Here is a 22,113-nt window from a genome sequence, read left to right as displayed (position 1 = left end):
TTTGGACTGCTTTCCCTTTACCTATTCAGGCAATTATGTCTTTATGAGAGTTAGGAGCCCCATAAGACACATGTAGCTAAGCACCTCCTTGTCACAAAACTATTGTTTTAACAAGCTTTTTTTTTTTAACTTTTCCCCCAAAAAACAGTTTTTATGACTACGCAAGCAAAGTTAATGAAGAGAGTTTGGACAGAATTCTTAAAGATCGGAGAAAGGTATGTTCTGGTTGTTGCCCATTTGTGATTCAGAAATCATTTCTCATTTTACCTCCCAAATTTAAAACCAGAAACGAATGTAAAGTGAGATTTGAGGTTTGTATTCTGAGAGTTCTGTTAAGTGGATTTTAAAATAAATTGCAGATTTGAGTGTTTACAATTTAAATATTTATAGTGTGATTCCATTATGTAATAATTAGAAGAAAAAAACTATAATCTGAGAAATTAATAGTAGGTTAGTTGACTCTGGGTGGTTCTGTCTTTCTACCTTGTAACTGAAAAACAAATTTTGCAAACATTTAATAAATATGCATTAATTTTATAATAAGAAAAAGTATTTCTGAAAAGCAAATGGTAGGGGCTGGTGCTATGGCGCAGTGGGTTAATGCCCTGGCCTGAAGTGCCAGCATCCCACATGGGCGCTGGTTCAAGTCCCTGCTGCTCCACTTCCAATCAAGCTCTCTGTTATGACCTGGGAAAGCAGTAGAGGATGGCCCAAGTCCTTGGGTCCCTGCACCCGCGTGGGAGACCTGGAAGAGGCTCCTGGCTTTGGATCGGCGCGGCTCTGGCCATTGCGGCCAATTGGGGAGTGAACCAGCGGATGGAAGACTTCGCTTTCTGCCTCTCCTCTCTATGTGTAACTCTGACTTTCAAATAAATAAATAAAAATCTTTTAAAATAAAATGTAATCAAACATACTCGGATATGGTACTCTTTCAAGCTCAGAGTTGAACATGGATGATTTTCCACCAAGTTATGTGTTTATCATTTCTTTTTTTTTTTTTTTTTAAGATTTATTTATTTGAAATTCAGAGTTACACACAGAGAAAAGGAGAGGCAGAGAGAGAGAGAGAGAGATAGAGAAAGAGGTCTTCCATCCATTGGTTCACTCCCCAGTTGGCCACAATGGCTAGAGCCATGCTGATCAAAGCCAGGAGCCAGGAGCTGCTTCTGGGTCTCCCACACGGGTATGGAAGCCCAAGGACTTGGGCCATCCTCCACTGCTTTCCCTGGCCATAGCAGAGAGCTAGATCAGAAGTGGAACAGCCAGGACTCAAACTAGTACCCATATGGGATGCCAGCACTGTAGGTGGTGGCTTTACCTGCTATGCCACAGCGCTGACCCCCCCCCCCCAAATTTTAAATATATAGTTTCACCTCAGGTAGCCTGAAAATTCAATTATACCTGGATACAAAAGTGTGAGAAACTGGAGTCATTGAACACTGTAGCCCTGTGCCAGGCCGTGTACTCAGAACTCAATGTACTGTCACATGTAATCTTTGTAGCACCCCTCCGAGGCAAATTTCTCAAAGTCCTGTGGAAGCAACTATGGTTAAATAATTTGCCCAACGTCAACACCGATTAATGATGGAGCCCAACTTTAGGCCAAGCAATGTGGCATCTTGATCCAGTGTACAAAGTTGTTGCTCCATTGTTTAATAGTGAGAGTTCTTAGAGCAAATGTCTAGCATTCAGGAATGTTTAATTCTGTTAGGTTCATGCTTCCATATTGTGGAATAAGAGCAGGCATTTGGCCTAGCAGTTAAGATACCTGCATCCCACTTTGGGCTGGGCCTGGATTCAGTTCCTGGCTCTGGCTCCTGATGCTAGCTTCCTGCCATTGTAGACCTTGGGAGGCAGCAGTGACAGCTCAAGTGGTTGGACCTCCACCACCCACATGGGAGATTTGGATGGAGTTTGGCTCTTGGCTTTGGCCTGGCCCATCCCTGGCCCTGGCTGTCATAGGCATTTGGGAAATGAATAGGTGGGAGAAAAAATCTCTTTTTCTCTCTGTCCTTCCCCACCCCCCTCAAATAAATAAAAATTTTGAAAACCTTTAAACATTTAAAATAGAATGAGGGAGGTAATAATATAAAAATATCTCCAAGTTAAATGATGTGGTTTGAGCCATTTTATTTAAAACCGAAGTCTGAGTGAGTGTTCAAATGTATCCAGAAAGATCTGGAAGGAAGCCAAGCAAACTTGGGAAAGGGAGTTGATAAAGGGTGGGTGATACCACTAAAGACAGACTTTATTTGAAAAAGTTGGTTTTCTTGATGACCGTGTGAGCTGTAATCGAGATAAATTGGAAAAAGAGCACTTTCTTATGTAATCTTTTCAGCAGTAGGTAAGAACAAACTTCCAAATTAACGTTGGGATCTTAAAATAGAATTTGCCACTTTGGTTCCTAGTAGAGCAGAAGCAGGTTTTTACGTGTAGTTGAGGTTGCTTTTCCTGAAGTCTGGAGTCTGAAGGGTGAGAGTTGACCTGTAGTTTTGGTTTGATAGAACTTTGCCTTAAAGCAAATGTTAACATTTTCCTTTGCAGTTAAAGATATGAATTTGTTGCTTCACTTTACTTGGAAAATATGTTCCCTTTTCCCTGATCTTTGTTGAGGACAAGAAGTATGTTTTCTGTTTGGCTGTGTTCCTGTGCTACCTTGTACATAAAATGAGTTCTGTAAGGATTTTTTCTCTAAACTCCAACTTTCTAGCACAGAAGAGATGATATTTATAATATTCAGGCAAGAAAATCTTTATAATTGAGTGTAATTTGAACTGCCCCCCCTACACACACTTACAGGAAAGGTACATGATTATATATATCTTTAGCTTTAAAGGTTGTCTGTGCCTGCCAAGGTACATTTAAGGTGTTAAATTTAAGCTAGAGGCTAACATTTTTATATCGAAGTCCTGAAGCACAGCATGAATATGGGCTAAACTACTATTCTAGAAGAATAAATATTGCATATTGTGTTTATGAAGTTTCCACAGGCCTCAGGTTTTAGACTAAGGCCAAACGAAGCAAGTACAAAGGGAGATCTCTGCCTCCTGGAAGCATCTGCTCTGAAATGGGTAGCAGTCAACATAGCAGCCACCCTAGTATCATCATAGGCCCAGAAGGAACACAGGTGAAGATGATGAATGTGCCCAGGGTGCTGTAATTGCTTTGGCTCTGTAAGTGAATGTCTCGCGTGGAGAACAGAGAAGAAAGTCTGTGAAAGACTGATTGTGGAACTTCAGCAGAGATAAGATTTCAGAGAGATCCCCATAGTTCACCCTGACCCAGGCATGGCTATTCACGTGTGCTTTCAGCCCCAGTGAGCTGGTTCCCCCGAGCTTTACACCCAGCCTGTTAGCTCTAAAGGGCTGGACTTAGTATCGCCAATGCGTATTCGGCATTTCTTCCTTCGTTGATCAGAATGATGGGGAGTCTGTTTAAACTCTGGGAAGGAGTGTGCATTGGCACAGCAGGTAAGAGGTTGTTTGGGACACCTGGATCCCATGTCCGAGTGCCTGGGTTTGAGTCTCAGTTTCTGCCTCCGACTCCAGCTTCCTGCTAGTGCACACTCTGGGAGGCAGCAGGCGATGGCCCAAGTACCTGGGTCCCTGCCACCCCTGTGGGAGTCCCAGATTGAGTTCACCCCTTGTTTCTGCCTGGGCCAGCCAAGGTCATTGCAGGCATTTGGGGAGTGAACCAGTGGATGGGAGTGCACTATTGCTTGCTTACTCACTCATTCTTTCTCCCTCAAACAAAAAAGTAAGTATAAGATACTATTGATGAATATCAGATCACTGAGTTGATTACTGTTACTTGGTACCTGGCATAAATTTTTTTTTTTTTTTTTTTTTTTTTTTTTTGACAGGCAGAGTGGACAGTGAGAAAGAGAGAGACAGAGAGAAAGGTCTTTCTTTTGCCGTTGGTTCACCCTCCAATGGCCGCCGTGGCTGGCACACCGCGCTGATCCGATGGCAGGAGCCAGGTACTCATCCTGGTCTCCCATGGGGTGCAGGGCCCAAGCACTTGGGCCATCCTCCACTGCACTCCCTGGCCACAGCAGAGAGCTGGCCTGGAAGAGGGGCAACCGGGACAGAATCCGGCGCCCTGACCGGGACTAGAACCCAGTGTGCTGGCGCCGCAAGGCGGAGGATTAGCCTAGTGAGCCGCGGCGCCAGCCACCTGGCATAAATTGATAACACCCTCTTTTCTTTTCTTTTTTCTTTCTTCTCTTTTCTTTTTTGACAGGCAGAGTGGACAGTGAGAGAGAGACAGAGAGAAAGGTCTTCCTTTGCCGTTGGTTCATCCTCCAATGGCCGCCGCGGCCGGTGCGCTGCGGCCAGCGCACTGCGCTGATCCGATGGCAGGAGCCAGGTGCTTCTCCTGGTCTCCCATGGGGTGCAGGGCCCAAGCACTTGGGCCATCCTCCACTGCACTCCTGAGCCACAGCAGAGAGCTGGCCTGGAAGAGGGGCAACCGGGACAGAATCCGGCGCCCTGACCGGGACTAGAACCCAGTGTGCTGGCGCCGCAAGGCGGAGGATTAGCCTAGTGAGCCGCGGCGCCAGCCACCTGGCATAAATTGATAACACCCTCTTTTCTTTTCTTTTTTCTTTCTTCTCTTTTCTTTTTTGACAGGCAGAGTGGACAGTGAGAGAGAGACAGAGAGAAAGGTCTTCCTTTGCCGTTGGTTCATCCTCCAATGGCCGCCGCGGCCGGTGCGCTGCGGCCAGCGCACTGCGCTGATCCGATGGCAGGAGCCAGGTGCTTCTCCTGGTCTCCCATGGGGTGCAGGGCCCAAGCACTTGGGCCATCCTCCACTGCACTCCTGAGCCACAGCAGAGAGCTGTGGAAGAGGGGCAACCGGGATAGAATCCGGCACCCCGACCGGGACTAGAACCCGGTGTGCCGGCGCCGCAAGGCGGAGGATTAGCCTAGTGAGCCACGGCGCCGGCCGTAACACCCTCATTTCTCAGAAATACAAATAGAATAAAACTGTTGGAATCATCATAACCAATAACGCTGTTATTCACCCAGTAGTCACTTGAAAGATTCTGTTATTGAATTAATGAGTATTTCATGAAAGCAGCCATGGAGCTGGGCGCCAGGCAGGTCTGGCAGAGGCAGAGGTGAGACATGCCCCGTCCTCCAGAGCAGATCATTTCTGCCCTACCTGTGGTTTTGAGTGTTGGAGTGAACTGGGCCATATTCACAAGCATCAGAAGGTCCAGCCAATTAATGCGTTTTCTATCCACTTCCAGGATACCAGAAGTAATTACTTTCCTTAATTTAATTGGAAGTTATGCTTTCTCTTCTGGAGTACTCCCTGAGGTCGGGAAACCATTGCTTATTTCTTCGTCCCTTGTACTTCTTGCAGGTGATAGGAACTCAGTGGAGGGAAGGTCCCACACCTCCCAGGGCGGTTGTTGTAATTTATCATGTGGCTAGCAGGAGGCCTGGCCCAGGAGCTCAGCAAGGAGTCAGTTCCCTTTCTACATGAAAGTGCCAGATAATTAACTAAATGGACTGTTATTTTTTAAAAGATACTAACAGTTTTAAATCACCTTTACTTTTTAAAAAAAGTTGTTTATTTATTTATTTGTTTATTTATTTTAAAAGGCAGAGTTACAGAGAGAGAGAGCTCTTCTGTCTACTGTTTCACCCTCCAAAAGGCCGCACAGCCGGAGCTGGGCCACACTGAAGCCAGGAGCCTCAGATTCCATCCAGATCTCCCACGTGGTGGCAGGGGCCCAAGCACTTGGGCCATCTTCTGCTGCTTTCCCAGGCTTATTAGCAGGAATCTGGATCAGAAGTGGAGCAGCCAGGTCTCAGACCAGCACTGCAGTGAGGGATGCCAGCATCCCAAGCATTGGCTTTACGCCTGCCCCCAAAGCACTTACCTTAAATCAGATTCCTGGCCGTACCCTTAGGTTCCGACTCTGCAGGTTTGGGTTGGGCCCAGGAATCTACAGTTTGGCAAGCTCCCAGAAGCTTCTCATGTCATCTGTCTTCCAGATGTCCAGTGAAATCACATCATGAGAAGTATGCTTCCTGAGAATGAAGCAGTTTAATTCACTTAAACGGTTCAGTTATGCTATTGTTAGAGCTGACAAAGCTAAACTTGAAATAGTTGTTTTAGGTATAATGGACATAACACCACACAAATTTAGATTGTACACATTGATCAGTTTGATATATGTGTGTACCCTTGAAGCCATCTCCATGATAAGATAATGAACACATCCATCACCTGCAGAAGTTTCCTCGTGCGCTTTTCCAATCCTGTCTTCTCAACCTCCCCTCCTCCCTTCTTCTCAACCACTGACGTGCTTTATGTCACTGTAGATCAGCTACCGTGTTCTAGAATTCTGTACAAATAGAATCCTGTAGCACATACAGGATTGGCCCTTCATGTCTGCAGGTTCTGCATCAGTGCATACATCAAAGATAATTAAAAAAATGAAACATTCCAGAAAGTTTCAAAAGCAAAAACTTTCTTCTTCTTCTTCTTCTTCTTCTTTTTTTTTTTTTTTAACTTTTTCTCTAAGATTTATTTGTTGGGGCCAGCAATGTGGCATAGTAGGCTAAGCCTTCACCTGTAGCAGCAGTATCCCGTATAGGCATATTTGTGTCCCACTGCTCCTCTTCCGATCCAACCCTCTGCTGTGGCCTGGGAAAGCAGTAGAAGATGGCCCAAATCTTTGAACCCCTGCATCCACGTGGGAGACCCAGAAGAAGCTGCTGGCTCCTGGCTTCTGATCAGCCCAGCTCCAACCCTTAGCCATTTGGAGAGTGAACCAGTGGATGGAAGACCTTTCTCTCTGTCTATAACTACCTTTCAAATAAATAAATAAAATCTTTTTTTTTTAATTTTTAAAAAAAATTTTTTGACAGAGTGGACAGTGAGAGAGAGAGACAGAGAGAAAGGTCTTCCTTCCGTTGGTTCACCCCCCAAATGGCCACTACGGCTGGCGCACTGCGCCGATCTGAAGCTAGGAGCCAGGTGCTTCTCCTGGTCTCCCATGTGGGTGCAGGGCCCAAACACTTGGGCCATCCTCCACTGCCTTCCTGGGCCACAGCAGAGAGCTGGACTGGAAGAGGAGCAACCGGGACAGAACCCGGTGCCCCAACCGGGACTAGAACCTGGGGTGCTGGCGCCGCAGGCGGAGGATTAGCCCAGTAAGCCATGGAGCCGGCCAAAATAAGTAAAATCTTAAAAAAGAAAAGATTTGTTTATTTGAGAGGCAGAGTTAGAGAGAGAGAGAGAGAGAGAGAGAGATCATCCATCTGCTGGTTCACTCCCCAGATGGCCAAAAGAGCCACAGCTAGGCCAGGCCAAATCCAGAGCCAGGGACTTCTAGGTCTCTCACGTGGGTGCAGGGACCCAAGTACTCAGACCATCTTCCACTGCCTTCCCAGGCATATCAGCAGGGCATTGGATCAAAAGTGGAGCAGCTGGAACTTGAATTGGCACCCTTATGGGAAACCTGCATCACAGACAGCGGTTTTCGCCACTGTGTCCCAACACCAGCCCCTAAAAGCCAGACCTCTGTGGAACCGGCATTGTGTCGCAGCGGGGCTGGCGCCCTGTGTTGGAGCACTGGTTCAAGGCCTGCCTGCTCTGCTTGCAGTCCAGCTCCCTGGGAATGCACCTGGGAAGGCAGCAGACGATGGTCCAGTGCTTGTGCCCTGCCACCCAAGAGGGTGGACCCGAGTGGAGTTTCTGGCTGTAGCTCTGTCTGTTGTGACTGTTAAGGGAGTGAACCAATGAATGGAAAATCTCTGTCTCATTCTCTTGTCACTCTGCCTTTCAAATAAATAAATCTTAAAAAAAAAAAAAAAAACAAAAAAAAAACAAAAACCCTTGAATTAGCTGCATGCCAAGCACCACACTGAGTTTGCAAGTGGAGTGCTAGTAGGCACAGCCTGTGGTGGCCTCCACTGTGTCTTAGATGCTCAGTTTCCCTCTAACATTGTGAACACAAATTTCATTCATATACTGTGTACTCAGGCCTGTGGCGGTTGCATCTGTACTGAACATGTACGCGTCCCCCTTTCATTTTTCCCTACATAATACATTATAAAAGCTCTGTAAATGTTGTATTAATATTATTTTAAGCATATGGGAGAGTGTGTTAGGTATCCCATTTTTTGAAGGTATTTCAAAAAGTTTGTGGAAAATGGAGGGAAAAGATAAATCATTGTGGAAAAACTTTTAGATCTGTGTATAGTTTCTTGGGGCTGGTGCTGTGGCACAGTAGGCTCAGCTTCCTGCTGCAGTGCTGGCACTGCATATGGTGCCAGTTCATGTCCTGGCTGCACAAAGACGGCGCAGGTGCTCAAGCCCTCGCACCAGCGTGGGAGTTCTAGAAGTAGCTCCTGGCTCCTGGTTTCAGGTTGGCCCAGCTCCAGCTGTTGCAGCCATTTTGGAAGTGAACCAGTGGATGGAAGACCTTTCTGCCTCTCAAATTAAAAAAAAAATCTTATATAAAAAATAAAAATGTTTAAATCTACGTTTAGTTTTTTTCATACTATGCATTTTCCATGAACTTTTTGAAGTCCACTTATGTACAAAGGGACTTGAGACCAGCAGATTTTTCTACCTGTGGGGTGTCCTGGAACCAGTCCCTTGTGGATACCAAGAGATGACAGCATGCCTTATTTTGGAAAGGTCTGGTTTATTTCCCTTTGCGTAATTATTTTGCTGTTCTTCCATGCAGTGTGTATTAGAAATTTGTTTCTTTTTATTACTGAGTAGGAATCTGTGATGTACCAGTTTTTTTTAATCTATTCACCTATTGGTCAACAGTTAGCTGCTATGACATTGTGTACAAGGGTTTTTATGGATACATTCAGAATTAAATTTTTTTCTTAAAAATATTTTACTGTACCTTTTAAAAGATTTATGTATATATGTATATATTTGAAAGACAGCATGACAGAGAGTGAGACAGAGATCTTCCATTGCCGGTTCACTCTCCAGTGCCTGCAATGGCCAGAGCTGGGTCAGGCCAAAACCAGGAGCCAGGAAACCCATCCTGGTCTTCTATGTGGGTGTCAGGGACTCAAGTACTTGGGCCATTGTCTGTTGTTTCCCAGGTGCGTTGGCAGGGAGCTGGATCAGAAGTAGGGTGCCTGACCTTGAACCAGCACTCCAATATGGGTTGTGAGTGTCACAACACCCATTCCCAGAATAAAATTTCTAAGATTTTATAGAATTTACAATGCTTCTTTTCTTCTGTTTTTGTTGCAGAAAGTTATCGGATGGTACCGATTCCGGCGAAACACACAGCAGCAGATGTCATACAGAGAGCAAGTCATCCATAAGCAACTTACTCGCATCCTCGGTGTGCCCGACCTTGTCTTCCTCCTCTTCAGCTTCATCTCTACTGCCAACAATTCCACTCATGCTTTAGAGTATGTTCTCTTTAGACCAAATCGAAGGTAAAGCAATCTCCCCCCCGCTTCACACACAGAAAGATGTTGGTTCATGAGAATGATGTTCATGACTTTGAAAATGTGCACAATAATGTACTTTACAGCATCTTTTAAAGTCTGTATTATTCTTTTCAGCTGATTCTCTTTGTAAGTAGAGAAAGTATTTTCCTTTTCACTTATTTGTATAAATTAAAATTATTTTTGTGTCAAGCAGCATTAGTATGACTTATTTATTATACACGAATTCTTACGAATAAATAGCTAGAAGTCATCATTTGCTTCTCCATAACCCATCACGTAGAAAGGCAGTTGCATTGCTACAGAAGTCTGATTATAATTACAATGCAGATTTCGAAGACAGAATTGTCTAATTGGTGGACCTCCTAGTTGTTATGAACTTGGAGCTAACAAAGTATGATTCTCTGATCATGTCTGTAAATAGCAGAAAGGCTTCCCTCTGAATTCACTGTGGGATGCATCAAGTCAGCATCAGTGGGAATCAGTAATAATTGTAAAATGACCTGTGGAAGCTTGCATTAATTAATCCACAGGTACTTCTTTAGCACATAAAACAAGCCGGTCACTGTGTCCGTCACTGGGGGGATGCAGAGACGTATAGGACAGGACCTCTGCCCTTCGAGAGTTTACAGCTGAGCTTCTGGGTTAGTAAGGGGGGCAGGAAGTGCTAGTTTCTGCATCTTTCGGTTGTCGTAGGGGTAGATGTTCCATGGTGCCTTCTGTCAACGTGTTATCCTCAGAGACTGATACCTATTGCTGAGCCCTGATCTTAGAGAAGTATTGTTAATGTGATCTATTTCTCATTTTCCTTATAGGTATAATCAAAGGATATCACTTGCTATTCCCAATCTAGGCAATACCAGCCAGCAAGAATACAAAGTGTCCTCAGTGCCAAACACTTCTCAGAGTTATGCCAAAGTTATTAAAGAACACGGGTAAGTTGTACGGTCAAATGAGAGTGTTTTCCTTTCTCTGCCAACAGCATTTCTTGTGTTATTACAACTAAAAGCTGTGTTGACTTGTATTTGTTCTGAGAGACATCTCTGTGATGTGGCAGTTTTGAAGTTCATGCTAGTCTGCATTCCCTGCCCTGTGCCTGCATCTTTAACAATGGCAATGTGAAGAAAATGCTACCTTTTTTGTTAAGACACTGACTTGAAATGTGTATATTTACAGCCGTTTATTTTTTCCTTTTTTCTTTTGGTGGTTGGACGTTCTGAGGATAAGGAGAATATTTTTGGGGGACAAATCAAGGGCCTATAAATTTTTTTAAGGTTTTATTTATTTACTTGAAAGGGAGAGTTACAAAGAGAAAGATGGAGAGACAGAAAGAGAGATCCACTGGTTCACTCCCCAAAAGGCTACTTGGCTGGAGTTGGGCCAGGCCAAAACCAAGAGTAAGGAGTGTCTTCCAGGTCTCCCACATGGATGCAGGGACCCAAGCACTTGGGCCATCCTCTGCTGCTTTCCCAGGTGCCTCATCAGGGAGCTGGATCGGAAGTGGAACAGCCAGTGCTAGAACAGGTGCCCATGTGAGATGCCGGTACTGCAGGCAGTAGCTCGACTCACTGCGTGCCAGTGCCAGCTCACAGTGCCAGCCCCTATAAGTTGTTTTTTTTTTTTTTTTTTTTGACAGGCAGAGTGGACAGTGAGAGAGAGAGACAGAGAGAAAAGTCTTCCTTTGCCATTGGTTCACCCTCCAATGGCCGCTGCCGCTGGTGTACCGCACTGATCCGATGGCAGGAGCCAGGTGCTTATCTTGGTCTCCCATGGGTACAGGGCCCAAGGACTTGGGCCATCCTCCACTGCACTCCCTGGCCACAGCAGAGAGCTGGCCTGGAAGAGGGGCAACCAGGACAGAATCTGGCGCCCCGACCGGGACTAGAACCTGGTGTGTTGGCGCCGCAAGGCGGAGGATTAGCCTAGTGAGCCGCGGCGCCGGCCATCCCTCTAAGTTCTTAAGTAGAAAGCTGAAGTGACTTCTAATGCCAGCCTTGCTTATTTGCATTGTTCACATTTTATTAGGGAGTACGTGTGTACCTGTGTGCATACGTGCATGTGTGTGTGTTTTGCTTTTTGTTTACACCAACCAATCAAAAAGGATAGGTTCTAGAAAGTGGAGCATGATGGGAAACATAGTTTTTGACTCAAAAAAACAGATGCGTTTTCATAACTTAGATTTTACTAGAATAGAGCTGTTCACCTAAAGACAGGGATAGTAGATGCTTCTTGGGCTTTTGTGTGTGTATGCGTGTTTGGTTTCTAGGCTGTTCAGTGTGTGATTTATTCAAGGCCTCATGCTTTTCTTCAATGCTCCTCGCTATGCATTTTCTCTCTCTACATACAGAATTTGGGGTGGGCGGGGCTGTGTGTTTTCATTTGGGGACTCAGCAGTATTGAGTCTTATATAGCCCTACTCTTAAGCCTTCAATACTGTCCACTCTTTATTTCTTTACTTTCTTAATTTATGAAAGCCCTCGAACTGCATAGAAGATGAGCCTTTAAACATGGGTAAAACTGTCCCAAGGATGGCTTTGGAAGGTGTGTAAGAATGAGATGCTGCAGACTCAACACAGTTATCTAAACAGCAGGTCCCAGCTCCCCGCACGTCCTCCGAAGCTTCTGCCCCAGCCCTCGCTTGCCTTTGCAGTGCTGCTTCCCGCCAGCTGGCCCTCACACGTAAATTCTCAGACTCCGCTAGGGAGGCCTCGAGGCAGCAGTAAGAGCAGAATCAGCCAGCTCTGACAGGGTTGGTCATGCTCACCTGTACAGTTTTTCCCCCTTTTCAAAAAGGAATGTAAGAAAATTTGTTTTCTCCATAGAATTAAATAATATTAAACTTGTGTGAAAGGTTTATTGTGGACAGATTAGAAAAGAAAGGTGCATAGAAAAATGTGAAGTCAGGTTTGGGACTCACATGACTCAGTGGGAAGAATGCAGAAAGGTAATTCCCTGACTACCACCACCATATATCAAACTTTTATTCTTATTTAAAACACAGCCGAGGGGCCAGCTTTGTGGTGCACACAGCCTGTGATGCCAACATCATATTCGAGGTCAGTGTGAGCACTGGCTGCTCTGCTTCCAAATCAGTCCCCCACAGATGCACAGGAGAGCAGTGAAAGATGGCTGAGGTGCTCGGGCCTGGCTCAGTCCCAGCCAGTGCAGTCATTTGAGGAGTGAACCAGCAGGTGGCAGATCTTTCTCTTTCTATCTCTCACTCTGTCTTTTAAATAAGTGAAACACATCTTTAAGAAAAGAAAAAATAACAAAATAGAAGATAGTTTACATTTACCTTATTTTCAAACTTTGAACAAAGATTTATTTATTTATTTGAAAGTCAGAGTGACACAGAGAGAGGGAGAGAGACAGAGAAAGAGCTTCCATCTGCTGGTTCAGTGCCCAGATGGCCACAACAGCCTGGGCCAGGCCGAAGCCAGGAGCCAGGAGCTCCATCCTGGTCTTCCATGTGGGTGACAGGGCCCAGGTACCCAGGCCATCTTCCCCTGCCTTCCAGGAACATGAGCAGGGAGCTGGAAGCGAAGCAGCTACAGTTCAAACCAGAGCTCTAACAGATGCCAGTGTAGCAAACAGCAGCTTTGCCTGCTGTGCCACCACACCTGCCTCTATTTTTAAATTATTTGCCACAACTTGTTTTTCAGTTGCTAAAAAAACAGTATGGATAGACTGTATGTATTTCTGAAGTTCTAAAATCAACATAGTTACTTAAAAATATATAGCTTTTTGTTTTTAAAGTTGTCTTGGACACATGAGTTCTTTTTTCTTTCTCTTCTGTAATTGTTGTCATGTGGACGTTGCTTAGACATTGTCACTTGAAATCACATTTAAATAATAGATTAAAGTAGGAGTCACAGGAAAATGCTGTTCAGTTCATGGCAGTTACAATAACTTTGTGATATCTTTTTCTCCCTGTCTTCTAGTACTGACTTTTTTGATAAAGATGGAGTCATGAAAGACATCAGGGCAATTTACCAGGTGTACAATGCGCTGCAGGAGAAAGTGCAGGTAACTGATCTGTGTTTTCATCTTATTTCAGTGACCCAAGTACTTTTAATTTTACTTTAAATTTTTAATCATCTTCCAACTGCCAGATGAATTGTGGCTCAAAAGTCAGAAAGTGCTTTCCAAAAATAGTATCAGATCTGTAGTGGTACCCATGCCAGTTTCATATATTATGTGCCTGAGCAGAGACTCTGAAGTTCATTACTATTTTTTTTTTTCAAGATTTATTTATTTGAAAGGCAGAGTTACACAGAGAGAGGAGAGGCAGAGAGAGAGAAAAAGAGAGAGAGAGGTCTTCCATCCAATGGTTCACTCTCCAATTGGCCGCAACGGCCAGAGCTGCACCGATCCGAAGCCAGGAGCCAGGAGCTTCTTCTGGGTTGCCCATGTGAGTGCAGGGGCCCAAGGACATGGGCCATCTTCTACTGCTTTCCCAGGCCACAGCAGAGAGCTGGATTGGAAGTGGAGCAGTCGGGTCTCAAACCAGCGCCCATATGGGATGCCAGCGCTTCAGGCCAGGGTGTTAACCTGCTGTGCCACAGCACCAGCCCCAAGTTCATTATTATTAATACTACTGTTTTAAATCCTCATGACCTCATTTGTAGTAGTGTTTTTTTTCCTAGGAAAATGTATTCTGAGTTTAAAGAAGAGTTGCTAAGAATACAATCATTTCCACCAGTTACTTTTTTTTTTTGACAGGCAGAGTGGACAGTGAGAGAGAGAGACAGAGAGAAAGGTCTTCCTTTGCCGTTGGTTCACCCTCCAATGGCCGCCGCGGCCGGCGCACCGCACTGATCCGATGGCAGGAGCCAGGAGCCAGGTGCTTTTCCTGGTCTCCCATGGGTGCAGGGCCCAAGCACCTGGGCCATCCTCCACTGCACTCCCTGGCCACAGCAGAGAGCTGGCCTGGAAGAGGGGCAACCGGAATAGAATCCGCACCCCGACCGGGACTAGAACTCGGTGTGCCGGCGCCGCTAGGCGGAGGATTAGCCTAGTAAGCCGCGGTGCCGGCCACTTTTTTTTTTTTTGAGATTTATTTATTTGAAAGGCAGAGTTACAGAGAGAGAAGGAGAGAGAGAGAGAAGGACAGAAGTATCCTCCAACCATTTGTTCACTCCCCAAATAACCCCAGCAGTGGGGGCTGGGCAAGGCTGAAGCCAGGAGCCTTGAACTTCATCCGGTCTCTCATGTGGGTGCCAGCAGCCCAACTACTTAGCCTAACTTCTCTTGCTTTCTCAGGCACATTAGCAGAGAGCTGGGTCAGAAGTGGAGCAGCCAGGACTTGAACCGGCATGAACCGGCATCCATCTGGGATGCCAGGGTCCCAGGTGGCAGTTTAACCCTCTGTGCCACAATGCCAGCCCCTCCATCAATTACACTCTAAGTAGAGACAACGTTGAAAGTCACCTGCACCTGATCTAGCTCTGCTTCCCTCGGTCCATTCACCTGCTGCCCCCAGCTGCCTCTGTTAGGTGGAAGGATTGCAGTGGAGCCTATTCATTCATGCAACAGATGTTACGGAAATGTCTCCTGGGAGCCAGATACTGAGCTGGGTGCTAAAGGTGCTGTCTCAAGAACAAAAGAGCCTTTGACCTTGACCTTGAGGACAGAGTGGTGAACTTGAGGAAGCTCTCCCAGACCTGGATTTAAGGAAGAAGGCAACCACAAATAGAGGAGAGGAGGCAGCTCCTAACAAACCAGAAAGCAGACCAAGGTCAGCCTTAAGCAAATAGAGAACGCATACAAGGGCAATTGCCAGTGACAGTGTTCCAGATTTGGGTCAGTGTACGTCCAGCAGTACGGAGAGCTTGATACAGGCTTGCAGGTGACCAGCCCACTTTCTGGAAGTTTCTGGTATTTCTGCTATGGGAGGAACGTGTGGCAGAAAAGTTATTTGTCCTGAAGTTGTTACCATGACCATTTCAGGCTGTAGCCTGGCCAGAGGCCTTCAGAGTGGCCGCTCCACATCATTGTTGGTGGACGAAGGCCTTCAGAGCGGCCGCTCCGCATCATTGTTGGTGGACGAAGGCCTTCAGAGTGGCCGCTCCACATCATTGTTGGTGGACGAAGGCCTTCAGAGCGGCCGCTCCACATCATTGTTGGTGGACGAAGGCCTTCAGAGTGGCTGTTCCACATCATTGTTGGTGGACGAAGGCCTGCTCCATAAACATCGATACCACATAGAGTATGCTGATTATTCTTGGCTAAATTACATAGATGCAGTCTCAGTTATCTTTTATTAAACCTTGACTTTGAAACTTACTTTGTTGTTCAACTTTCCCTCATTATAAATATTTTCTATTCAATGAATCTATCTTATCTTGGTTTTTGATGGCTGATTATAAATAAAAGTTGAAAGCATTTTGTTCCTGTCTTATCTTTTGTTCTTCCTTTGTAAGTTAGACTGGTATCAAAAAATTCCCTTTTCGTTTCAATAAAAAAATTAATCAAGGGGAAAGATTAAATTTTCCCATCTTTTATTTTTCAGGAGTTTATGAGGCCGGCGCCGCGGCTCACTAGGCTAATCCACCTTGCGGCGCCTGCACACCGGGTTCTAGTCCCAGTTGGGGTGCCGGATTCTATCCCGGTTGCCCCTTTTCCAGGCCAGCTCTCTGCTGTGGCCCGGGAGTGCAGTGGAGGATGGCCCAAGTGCTTGGGCCCTGCACCCCATGTGAGACCAGGATAAGTACCTGGCTCCTGCCATCGGATCAGCACGGTGCGCCGGCCACAGCACGCCGGCCGCACCGGCCGTTGGAGGGTGAACCAACGGCAAAGGAAGACTTTTCTCTCTGTCTCTCTCTCTCTCACTGTGCACTCTGCCTGTTAAAAAAAAAAAAAAAAAAAAAAAAAAAGTATGAGCTAAATAGCATAATTGTCTTAAGATTCAGGAAGCAGATTGGTGAATAATGATAACAGCAGCACTGGCCTCTTGGCCTTCATGATTCTGTTCTGACTCATGTGTCTACGTTTGAACTCAGCCACCTGGGCTCTCCTGGGGTTATAATCAGTGCTGGATTTGTGGAATGCCTCGTGCTCGGATTTGAAGCTAACCTTTGTTGCTGTCATCTTTCCCCTCAGGCAGTGTGTGCAGATGTAGAGAAGAGTGAGCGAGTTGTTGAATCCTGTCAGGCAGAAGTGAACAAATTAAGAAGACAAATCACGCAGAGGAAAAATGAAAAGGAACAAGAAAGAAGTAAGAATCCTACTAATTTTACAATTCAGTATCAGGGAAGTGTCTATTTTAAAACATCAAATTGCACATTAAATAACGGACTCCCACCCTCTGCTAGCCGCAGGTCAGGTTCTCTTGTCATTACATTTTTCTAGAGGGAGTTACTGCTTTTCAGTTTCCACGTCGAGTCTCTGAAACTGGGGGAAAGGAGTGTAAGCAGAAAAGCTGGATCAGTTTCGCCAAGCAGCGATTGATGCAGATGTGTGTGTGCTGGCCAATGTGACTTCTTACGGTGGCAGTGATGGTTACCCCCAAGTTAAGCCTGGCGTCCCTTGGGTATAAGGACTGTGTTGGTTATAACTACAGAAAGGACACTAAAATTCTGTTCACTTCATGCATGTTTGTGATTCAGCCTCAAGATCATGGTAAAGGCTTTAAATTTGTGGTCTTTGGCTAGCTGTGGATGAATGCATACCAGTAAACTAAGGAAATGCTGGTTGAATGAGAACTAGGCCCAGTAATTTAACACCAGCAAGATAATGGACGTATTTGCTGTAACATCTGTACAGTTAACATTTGTACATAAAATGTATAAAAATCTGGCAAATCATACCATGTTTAAAAGACATAAGGTGGCATAGCATGTAAAGCAGCCACCTGCAGCGCTGGCATCTCCCATGGGCACTGATTCATGTCTTAGCTGCTCCATTTCCAATCCAGCTCCCTGCTAAAGGCTCAAAAAAGCAGTGGAAGATGGTTTAAGTGCTTGGGATCCTGCCACCATGTGGAAGACTCAGACGAAGCTCCTGGCTTCTGGCTTTGGCCTGGTTCAGACTTGGCCATTGTGACCATTTGGGGAATGAACCAGCTGATGAAAGATCCCCCTCCAACCTTTCTCTCTCTCTTCTCCCCCTCTTCTTCTCCCTGCCCAGAAAATTATGTCTGATTGATTTTTACTGTTGTATTTTTCTGGAAACAGAAATGCAGAACATGAATTAGAGTAGTTGAATTAACAGCAGGAGATTAGTTGAATAAATTATGTAAATATAAATAAGAAATACATGATTGTAAATATATACAATATAACTGTCAATTTACAGTTAAAAATGAAAAATACATGGTGTATATATAATGGAATATATAGTCATTGAAGTGAATTTGGGTAATACCCATTTAAAGGTTTTAAGATTTATTTATTTGAAAGGCAGAGTTACAGAGAGGCAGAGGTATATATGTAGAGAGAGGTCCTCTATCCGATGGTTCACTCCCCAGATGGCTGCAACGGCCAGAGCTGTGCCGATCTGAAGCCAGGAGCCAGGAGCTTCTTACAGGTCTCCCATGTGGGTGCAGGGGCCCAAGGACTTGAGCCATCCTCCACTGCTTTCCCAGGTCATAGCAGAGAGTTGGATCGGAAGTGGAGCAGCTGGGACTCGAACCAGCACCCATATGGGATGTCAGCACTGCAGGCAGTGGCCTCACATGCTATGCCACAGCGCCAGCCTTAGATTTATTTTTTACTTATTTGAAAAGCAGAATTAGAACGAGTAGGAGAAACAGAGAGAGAGAGATCTTCCATCTGCTGGTTCACTCCCCAAATGCCCATAACAGCCAGGGTTGGACCAGTCCAAAGCCAAGAGCCAGGAGCTTCTTCCAGGCCTCCCACGTGGATGTAGGGGCCCAAGCACTTGGACAGTCCTCCGCTGCTTTCTCAGGCACATTAGCATGGAGCTGTATGGGAAGTGGAACAGCTGGGACTTGAACTGCTGCCCATATGGGATGCTGGCACTGCAGGAAGTTGCTTAACCCACTATTCCACAGGGTTGGCCCCTTAAAATTTATTATTTGAAAAGCAGAGTAACAAAGAGAGGGAGAGAGATCCTCCATTCGCTAGTTCACTCCCTAAATATCCACAATGGCCAGAGCTGGGCCCATCTGAAGCCAGGAGCCAGGAGCTTCTTCTAGGTCTCCCACATGGGTGCAGGGGCCAAAGGACTTGGGCCATCTTCTACTGCTTTCCCAGGCCACAGCATAAAGCTGGATTGGAAGAGGGGCAGCCGGGACTAGAACCGGCGCCCATATGGGATGCTTGCACTGCAGGTGGCAGCTTTACCCGCTACGCCACAGCGCTAGCATTTATGTAAAAGAGGGAAAGATTCTCATGTGGTGGTTCACTCCCCACTACCTGCAAAAGCCAGGGCTTGGCCAGACCCGAGCCAGGAGCCAAGAACTCAGTTTGGGTCTCTCATGTGTGTGGCAGGGACTCAGCCACTTGAGCCATCACCAGTGTCTCCCAGGAAGCACACTGGCTCATCTGGGACACAAACTCAGGCACGCTGGCATGGAATGTGGGCATCCAAAGTAGCGCATATATAACCTCTAGGCCAAGTGCCCACCCCACACGGTGCTCTTAAACTGTCGAGGAGAGAGGATGAGCGTGTGTGATGGAGGCTCTGAGACTTTCCAGGAAAACAGTGACAGGGATCGCTTTGGTCCTCAGGCTTTGAGCAAAGGGGAAGGTGGAGGGAGAAGAGGCCCTGGGATGATGAGGCCTGCATTCTGCAGCCCGGGCCTCTGCCGGTCAGATCCCTCAGCCTTTCCGAACTCTGGTTTCTCTGCCTGTTACAGAAATAATGTTAATGATGATGATAACAGTACTTGAGAAGATTGCTTTGAGACTTATATGAATCAACAGGAAAATGTCTGCAGTGACACAGCACCGTGCAGCTGTAAAGCGGTCGGTGGTGACCGCCCTGTGCTGACAGTCAGCTCCACTGCCTTGCTGCTGTTTTCCAGAATGTTCAGGTTGGCCGTGTAGTGCGCTGACGAGAGGCTGTAGAGACCCAGCTAGGCAGTGTGACAGTGTTCTTCCTGTTTTCACCCAGGACTGCAGCAGGCCGTGCTCAGCAGGCAAGTGCCATCGGAAGGTCTGGAACCTGTGTTCAGTCCTCGGCTGCCCTATTCTGGGTTTGCAGCTGAAGGTAGAAGTACGCTTGGGGATACAGAGGCCTCTGATCCTCCTCCCCCGTATTCTGATTTTCACCCCAACAATCAAGAAAGTGCTCCGAGCCATTCCCACATGGAGAGGAGCGTCTTTATGCCTCGACCTCAAGCCGTGGGCTCCTCCAATCACGCTTCCACCAGTGCCGGACTGAAGTATCCTGGAAGTGGAGCAGACCTCCCTCCTTCCCAGAGAGCAGCTGGAGACAGTGCTGAGGAATTGGACGACAGTGATTACGAGAATCTGATTGACCCTGCAGAGCCCTCTCATAGCGAATATTCACATTCGAAGGATTCGCAACCCGGGACACATCCCAGTGAGGACCCCAGGAACACTCAGACCTCCCAGATTTAGCTAGACAAAAGACGCTCTCCGTGTAGCACTGCTTCTCTTAATTGTTTGTTGAGAGAGTTGTTTGAGGACTGACTCTGGGGGAGAGCTGCCTTCTCAGATACCTGACTCCCGAGGAGAGCCCTCGCGCACAGAACTCCTAAGCCTCCATCCCTGGTCCTCGCCCTCGGATGCAGCGTGCAGGTTTCACAACAGAATCATTAAGATAATCAAATTGTCCTAATTCTGGTGCGACTCATGGATGTACTGGTAAATTTAGGCAAAGCAAAACTTATCAGCATAGTTTCTGTTCTTTAAAATAAATTGGAAATTAGAGACTAAGCACAATTAGTCTATAAATGTTCTATAAATCAAAAACTTACCTCTTGCACTATCATGCCTTGAAATTTACTTTCTCAAAGGGAAATGAGTTTAGCAGCAGCCTTCAAAGAACTTCTTTCTATGATGAGCCAAATTCATCTTTGCCAGAAAAGAAATTTTGTTAATTCCAAGAAGCCTGATTGGAACAGATCAGATGCACCTTCTCTTATCTGCATGACTTTGTGAGATTGAAAGAGAAGGCTTTGTTTCAACTTTTTCTACTAGCCTGATACGTATTGTCACTTAAAATGGTTGCCTTTTAAAAAAAAATGTAGAAAAACTAATTACCAGTAGGTAATCATCCAAATAAGTATGTCATAAAATAAATAAATGAATTATTTTTCTCTTGGCGGCTGACAGTGACAGCTGTGTTGCATGAGCACACTTGTGGTCTCTTCTGGAGTCGTAGAGGGAGGGCACAGCAGTGCAGAGCAGAGGGAGCTATGGACCAGACCCGAGTCCTACGGCGAGCGGATCCCGGAACGGTGGATTTCGCTGAGCTCATGCTCATTTAGGTCTTCCGACAAATCCTAGTGTTAGCTTTATTTGTGGAGGAGAGACATTTTTGTGTGGGAATCTTGGTGAATAAAGATTCATCTTAAATCTGAATAACCATACTTAAGTTTTTTAAGTTGTCCCTCAGGGGATAATTGTAGAATGTGTAGAGACTGTTGGGATGCACTTATTTTTATTTAATTACTGCTTGTTTTCTAGTTTTGCCCAGAATGTATGAAACCACTCAGAGGGATGTGAGCATGTTGGGCTCCTAGTTTAGAAATGACAGGACCTACTGTGTGTGACAAGGTCAGCCCACGAAGCTAGTCCCTGCTGTGTAACTGCGTTTCCCTAGGACCAGTTAAAACCTGAAAGAATAAGGAGGTCGTTAGAGAGGCTTAAAATCTGGTTCCAGAAACGTAGCTCCATTTTCTAGGATAAACGTTTACTTGCTGAGCGCCACTTCCAACTAAGTGACACGGTATAATATGGACTGAGATGAGATGCTAACACTGCCACTCTTCGATTGCCACTCTCTGGGAGACTGTCTTACCTGCTGTCCCGGTTCTGTTGGCCTTATACCACTGCCGTTTGGTTTGAATCATTGCAGACCCCTTATCTGCAACTGTGTTCCAGTCTTTATCAGCTACCTTCTAGAAGCTTTAGCACCAGTGTGAATTTAATTTTTTTAAGTGCCATTGCCATCTCCTCTGTTCAGATTTTGACATTCAGGAAAATATTTTTATTTTTATGCCATACCAAGATCTACAATGTATACCTGACAAAGCAGTTAAATGTGACAATAAAAACTTATTTAATCATGATACCATTGTTTGAATGTCTGAATCAGCACCCGGCCAGGTCTTGTCTCGGTATGCTCATTCTGCCAGTCTGCAGTAGGTGACAGTTTTTAAAGAGGGCTTTAAATCTCATCTGGATACAGACTTCTTGTCAGGCTGGGTTTAGGGGAAATCCAGGAACACATCCTACTAAATGTTGCTGTTGATTTCAGGGAGAGTGTGTTGCATACCAAGTTGCCTAAAGAACTAAATATGAATTAAGTATAAAACTGGGTCTTGGGAAGGTCTCCTAAAGATACCTTTTACAGAAAAACTGATCTTGTCTGAAGTGGCTCGTGAGCAGGGGGCACCCAACACCGGGGTGTTGTGGATGTCGATGCTCCTAGGGCACCTTGGAATTATGGGATCATCTTAGAACAAGCACCTGCTGGCCACCAGTGTTCCGGATTCTGTGGGAGCCATTCC

The 22,113-nt window shown here is 45.8% G+C and overlaps 1 protein-coding gene across 2 annotated transcripts in view; it reads left to right on the top strand.

Moving 5' to 3' along the window:
• The window catches only part of ABRAXAS2 (abraxas 2, BRISC complex subunit), a 35,047-nt gene extending 13,375 nt beyond the window's left edge, over positions 1 to 21,672 (top strand). For both annotated transcript variants that reach the window (XM_002722143.6, XM_089313852.1), the window contains 6 exons: positions 149 to 215; positions 9,247 to 9,437; positions 10,265 to 10,384; positions 13,391 to 13,475; positions 16,551 to 16,665; positions 19,527 to 21,672. In XM_002722143.6, the coding sequence (XP_002722189.4) occupies positions 149 to 215; positions 9,247 to 9,437; positions 10,265 to 10,384; positions 13,391 to 13,475; positions 16,551 to 16,665; positions 19,527 to 19,996 (1,048 nt within the window). In that variant the 3' untranslated portion in view covers positions 19,997 to 21,672. The remainder of the gene's footprint in view (positions 1 to 148; positions 216 to 9,246; positions 9,438 to 10,264; positions 10,385 to 13,390; positions 13,476 to 16,550; positions 16,666 to 19,526) is intronic.
• The last annotated feature ends 441 nt before the right edge of the window (positions 21,673 to 22,113 follow it).

This window comes from Oryctolagus cuniculus, chromosome 15 (genome assembly GCF_051225735.1).
Source record: "Oryctolagus cuniculus isolate XC-2025 breed Fujian yellow rabbit chromosome 15, ASM5122573v1, whole genome shotgun sequence".
NCBI classification, from domain to species: domain Eukaryota; kingdom Metazoa; phylum Chordata; class Mammalia; order Lagomorpha; family Leporidae; genus Oryctolagus; species Oryctolagus cuniculus.
Note: the sequence above shows the minus strand (reverse complement) of the source record. Positions and strands in the feature narration are given on the sequence as shown.